Raw genomic sequence first — 6,481 nt, forward strand, 5'->3', positions numbered from 1 at the left:
TGCCGCTGCCCCCATGACGCTGTGCATGGGGCTGAGCCCCACCCACTCCCTCCCACGCCCATCACAGACAGCACTGCCTCAGCCCCAGCCAGCGCGCACACCTTCCCAGAATGGCTGCTGCCACAGCTGCCTGAGTACTGCTCAGCTCCCTCTTCTTCTCCTCTTCCTCCTGGTGTGCCACTCCAAGTAGCTGGTAATGCGAGGAAGCCATAGCATGTCAGGCACCACACACCCAGCCAGGCAAGAGGAAAGCTGCAGCTGGGAGGCTTCTGCCCCAGCTCCAACTCCAACTTGCAAGGCTCCAGTTCCAGCTGCTTTCCACCCACTCCCACCCAGCACAAGTGGCCACCTGCAGGCAGCCAAGTGAGTGGAAGGAGGCTTGGAGCCGGAGTCCCGTGCATTGGGGCCAAAGCTGCCTTGCTGCAGTTCCCCCCTACCTGGCTGGGTGTGTGGTGCCCAGCACACCTCCCTGGCTTTCCAGAGCAGTGCAGCGGGGGCAAAAGAAAGAGCTGCTGGAGATGTGGGGGGAACCAAGCAGTACCTGGGTGGCTGCAACAGCATCCCTGCCAGGAAGCTGTGTGCTCTAGCCAGTGACATCAGTGGTCATGGGTGAGAGCATGGTGTGGTCAGGGCTTGGCCCCATGTGGAGGATCGTGGGGGCAGCTGCGGGCCATATCCAATCAGTTGGCAGGCCGGATCCAGCCCTTTGGCCATGTTTGCCTACTTCTGATGCAGAAGCAAGAATGACGTGGGCAGAGTAACATGGAATACTAACTTGATTAATATCTTCTTTGCTTTTTATGGAAAATACCTACCGTGTCAAAGCACTTTTGCAATTGCCTGTTAATATTTAATGCTGCTCCAGTAACTTAGCTGAACTTTTATGTTTGCTATGTGTATAATATACATGTGAAATATTTGCCTTTTTTTGTCTCAAATACCTTCAGGGAAAGGAGCACAATAAGCCTGAGCCTTCTCCTCTCTACATTCAGAATCCCTTTGAACGGGCTCTCAATATCAGTGCTAATGTTAATCAGAACCAGCTGGACCGATTTGTAGCACTGGCCAGAGAGTGTGCCTGGCTTTTACAGCAAGTAGATCAAGACCATGGTCGAGATAGTAAGCAGCCTTGGGGACTGGCAGCCCTACTAGTACCTCTTATAAAAATTAGCAAGAAGAAGATGGGTACGAGGACGCTAGCAAGTGCAAGAATCAAAGTTTTGTTGAACAGTTTGAGGGCTAATAGTGCAAATAAAAAAGGAGAAAGGGCCTTCAGTAGCTGGTCATTGAAGTAGCTGCTGCTCTGTTTTGAGAACTGGTTCTAGTAAGTGACCAGCAGAACATTACTTGAACTTTATATCTACATGAGGGGAATTGAAAAGAACAACCTCTGCCTTCCACTGTCTTGGTCAGGCCCATCTCTTTCTTCTGGGAATCAACTGTGGCACTCTTCATCATCCAGGCTTGGATACAGTTGAAAAACCAAGATGGAGTTGGGTCTAGGATAAGACCTTTGGGAATCCTGTCAGCTAATATACAAACTGCAAAATGCAAGAAATACTGAAAGCAGTCTACTTCCAATGCAACCATGGTTTCAATAAAAATGATACAATATTTAATATACACACACCACACTGCTGCAAAGGAAACCCTTTTAAATCCAGTGCTTGTACCCTTTTTTGTAATTATTTTCCATATGTGTAAATGGTGGAAGATGCAATAAAGAGAATGGAACTTGCTAGTATGATTAACAGTTTCGTTTATCTTGAGATATTTTGTAACTGTTTCATGCTAAATTGACATGGGTTTGCTGTAGTAATATACACTAGACATGGAAAGTAATTTTGGCAATACAACTTGTTGCCTTTACACTCCAGAAATAACTACAGCTTGCTGAGCATCCTACAGCCATGATTTGACATGTGCATTTATTATTTAGTTTCAGACTTTAAAATGATTCTTTGTGTTACAATGGCTTATGTCTGTCTTGGTTTTCTTTTTTGGGATGTTAGCCTGAATGGGTATGGTAGCTTTTACTGCTGAAAAGTATATTTTCCCTGTCCCAGAAGTGTGCCTGCTGAAAGCAGCATGAGTAGAAATTAGGGGTGTGTGAAATGGGCCGTATTCGATTCGGATTTGGCCCAAATTGGTGACAGTGGTTTGATTCGTTAATCTGGATCACTGTCCCCAATTCGATTTGGCTGAATCCGAATCTGAAGATTCGATGCTGATTTGGGGAATCGGCGATTCGGCCATTAAACGCAGCTTTAAATGTTTTTTTCTACATACCTCAAGGTACCAGGCATGGCTCATGAATGCTGAAATGGGGGGGTGGACAGAGCATCCCACAGGAGCATGGGGTGGGGGGGGCCCTCAGCATGCTTGGTGGCAAACCCAGAAGTGAATGGCAAGTACTTTTGGTCCCCTTCTGGGTCCGCCAGGGAGCATGCTGGGGGCCCCCTGCACCCACCGGATTAGCGATTGGCCATGGGGGGACCCTGGGTGCCCTCCACAGGCCCAGGAGGCACCAGTCACCGAGCCGGGGTAGGGCTTGGAGGGGTCCCCCAGTATGCTCCCTGTCAGACCCGGAAGTGGACCGGAAGTGCTTCTGGCAGAGAGAAGTGCCTGCAGAGAGCTGGGAGAAAATGGGGGGAAGGCAGAGACATGGGTTGCCACCTGCATGGACAGCCTGCAGAACAGCTCCAGTAGATATGTGCAGGGGAGAGGAAGCTGGGCAGAGCTGAGGATGCCCAGCCACGTGGAACTTGGGGCGTGGGACCATAATCTGCAGCTGCAGGGGCTCAGTGGGGAGCAGGACAGGGCCACAGGTGGCTTGTCTGGGGGAGGGGGAGGGCTGGCTCCCTGCTGCTATATTCATTCCTGGAGGGTTGGGGGGGACCCGTGCCCCGCAAATCTGTACCTGGGGCAGGTGCAGGCTCAGGCTGTGGCCCTGCTTCTCTCCCCCGACTGCCCTGGCAACGTGCCTCTTGCATGTGGAGCTGCAGTAAGGGCAGTGGTGTGGGGCTGTGCCCTTCAAAGCAGCAGGCACAGGACGCGTGGGGTGTAGAAGCACAGCAGGAGCCTGCAGCCTGTGCCTGCTCTGCATACAGATCTTGGGGGCGCAGTTCCCCCCTGGGAGCATGCGCAGCAGTGGGGAGTCGCTTCACCTGAGCCCACAGCAGGGGGGGGTGGGGGCAGGGGACTGTGGACCTGGGTTGTAGTCCTGGCAGCTGGGGGCCCTCTCCAGCAGGGCTGGGGGAGCAGGGGCTGTGGGTGGGGGGCAAGGAACACCAGCAAGGCTGTGGGGGGGAGTGAGGGACAGGGCTGGGATTGGGGGGGCAAGCTTTCATTTTAATAATGGATTTTGGGTTTTTTAGCAAAGAATTTGTTATTTTTTTACCAGGGAATTTGGTATTTTTTTATCAGGGAAAACCAGGTTGCCTGGTAGTAATACATGAGTATGGATTTCTGGTGCCTTCAAAAACCATTTGAATATGTGTTTTTGCTTTTTCCCTCTTTTATTCTTTTTGGTACAGGAAGATATGTCCTATGTAAACACCTTTAAGGACGATTTAACATTGACATTTGCAATTCAGTCTTCAACTCAAAGCTCTAAATTCCTCAATCATTAAAAAAAAAAAAGGTTGGGGGGGAAGGAATATGTTAGTCTTGCTTCTCCAGCAAGATTCTCTTCTGCTTATCTGTTCATCCAGTAAGATTTTGATGATTAACTTCTTGTTAGAAAGAACAGAAATGGTGAAAGTTCAGTTTATTTGATACATAGAATATGTAGAAAGTATGTGATTTTTAAAGAAGGTAGAAGCATGCAGCAGACTTAAGGCAGTATGTAGGGCCTCAGTTGCAGAATGTAAATAACAGGTTATTAGCAAATGGTTCTAGGTATCTGAAGCGCTAAATGCAGGTTTTGACTGAGGATTTGAGACTGGGGAGTTGTGGCTTTGGTTAAAATGTCAATATGCAAATGTGATTCCCTGTAACTAGGTATGTGAACTACTTCAAAATTTAGCCTGACAGCTAAAAGGGTTTTCAGTCTTGGGTAGGGTAGGGGAACTATCTTTACAAAATGTTACATCACAACACTTTTACATTTAAGACCTTGTCTGCCTTTGTCTCCAATGACTGTCCTGGCTAATGACCTGTTAGAATAGGGTAAAAGCTTATTTCTCTCCACTGGCATTAATGATAGAGTCTGAACTATGTGGCTGGAGCAGTTGGTTTAAACATCTGGAGTTGATGTGCTTCTGTGGTTATGGCCACTGCTCCTTGCTTCTGGTGTCTCATAAAACCTGTAAAATGCAAGTGAAAGTAGTCGGGCTGACTTTGTGTCTTCAAAAGGGGCAGCAACTAGATAGGAAGGAAAAAAAACCTTCTGCAGAACTGGGTTTGTGAGCAGGAGGAGGAGCCTTTTTGATGCTCCTAGGGCCAAAGCCACTTGTGAGAAAAGGACTAGGAATACAAGAAGAGGGGCAAGCTATTAAGAGAGTATGTACATGACCAGCAGGGAGATAACATGATCTCTTCCAAAGGGCACAATGCTTATTTCTTTGTTAGACAGTTAAAAATAATGAATGCTTTCCTTGTTCTTTTCATGAAAGTGCTTGATATTTGCTATAGCATTGGCCTGGCAGGTGGTCTGAACTTGAAGCTTCTACTTTCTTTAAAAAAAAAAAAAAAAAAAAAAAGTCCAGCAGTAACAGGAAGTTGAGTTAGATCAGTCCTCAGTTTCACCATCACTTATGTACTTTCTTGGATAATAGCATTGTCTCCTGGTTCTAATGTGGGACACTCCATGCTACATTTCCATTGTGACAGCGGACGAGCTTGGGGCTGAGTCTCAAGTCAGCCCGCCCACCTGTCTACGTAGGGTAGTCTGCCCAGTCTTTCCTGCCATGACTTTGCTATTACAATAAACTGGTGGTGAATGTGGGAAGCTGCCCATTCTATGCCCTGATGCCAGGGGGTGCTATCCATGGCTCCATACCTCCCCTACACTGTGGCCCATGTCTCACAGATGACATCCAGGGTGTTGTACTCCCAGTCGCAAGCTGAACCAAACCTAGTCCTCTGCCAAGTCTCTCACACACACACACACACACACACACACACACACACACACACAGGGTCTCTTGCTCACCCCATATTGTGCTGGCTCCACTCTGCCCTGCTGTCTCCTGGAGTGACCCTTCTGGCCATCAGGCTTATCCGAATCATGCCTTGGCTGGCGACATGCAATCTCTTGGGCCTTTCCCACAACCCTTATCTGAGTAGTGTCAGCCAATTCACCAAATGGAGTGCCAACTTTGCCCTAGCCCCTCACCAGGCTTTTTATACACAACACTATGACCTTGTGGAGGGTGCCTTGTGTGCTGTCCTTCAGCTCTACTCAACACACCCCCTGGGGCTGCCCTTCAGACCATCCCTGCAGCCCTACTCAACTCTGAACTATGCCCAGTTCTTCAGGTCATGAAGACACACCCTACCCTGGGCAGGCCCACTGACACCCACCCCTGTTCTCTCAAGGTCTCTGAACTGCCCCCTTTGCTAGGGCTCCACAGCCGCCCCCTCCCTGGGGCCTCGGGTCTTGCACCCCTGTGGGCTCAGGTGGCCACAGCCCTGCCTGGCCCCACTCCTCCTTCTTAGTAACCTACCCAAAGGTAGGGGCTGGGGTTTAGGTGCCTGACCCACCTTACACTGGGGAGGTTCATGGTCCTGGTATTTAAGTGGGGCTGCCACGCCACCAGCAGTCCCACCGGGCCTCCCTATCCTGGCAGGAAGCAGTTTCAGATCATGTCCAGGACCACCAAGGCCTCCCCCATCCCCATAATCTCACCCTTACCTCTGAGGTGTTCCAGGAGCAGCTCAGCCCGATGTTGCCTCCTTGGCTGTTCAACACAGACTGCTGCCTCTGGTCTATGTTTGAAAGTGGCTGCCCTCATCAGGCACCTGGCAGCTGGCTGCTCCTGCCCTTGGAGTGGGAAGGTGCACTGCCACATCCATATTGTGTATAGCTGTGATTATTTTGAGTTCAATCTTTGAACTTTAAATTCCAAGCCTATCTTTCAGCGTTTTTTGTTTGTTTGTTTGTTCGTTTGTTTTTAAAAGAAAACAGATGGTGTTCTCTATAGTTTCATTTATGTAAGGCAAAAAGTTCTATCATGGGGGCCAGCAATATTTTTGGGCCAAGTGCCAAAACCCCTACAACCTGGACTTCAAAGATGTTGGTGTGCCCGGGGCGGATGGGGGAGGAGCTGCAAGGGGCTCTTCATCATGGTAGCATAGTCCTGGCCCTTTCCTTGCCATGCTCCCCGAGGCACATGTACAGCCACCACCAGCCACAGAGTTGGGCTGCTGCTCCAGACCCCCAGCGCATCAGCTGCAGCCTCCAAGCTGCCTGCCACATGTGCTTGCAGCCTTCCTGCCACCTGCTGTGAGCTGCCCGGGCTCTGTGGCTGGCAGCAGC

At 49.7% G+C, this 6,481-nt stretch overlaps 1 protein-coding gene across 1 annotated transcript in view; it reads left to right on the top strand.

Moving 5' to 3' along the window:
• Positions 1–1,954, top strand: part of MTPAP (mitochondrial poly(A) polymerase) — a 31,641-nt gene extending 29,687 nt beyond the window's left edge. The window contains exon 8 of the mRNA XM_025204425.1: positions 948–1,954. Within this exon, the coding sequence (XP_025060210.1) occupies positions 948–1,295 (348 nt within the window). The 3' untranslated portion in view covers positions 1,296–1,954. The remainder of the gene's footprint in view (positions 1–947) is intronic.
• Positions 1,955–6,481: the final 4,527 nt, after the last annotated feature.

The sequence above is a fragment of the Alligator sinensis genome, unplaced genomic scaffold, assembly GCF_000455745.1.
Source record: "Alligator sinensis unplaced genomic scaffold, ASM45574v1 scaffold309_1, whole genome shotgun sequence".
NCBI classification, from domain to species: domain Eukaryota; kingdom Metazoa; phylum Chordata; order Crocodylia; family Alligatoridae; genus Alligator; species Alligator sinensis.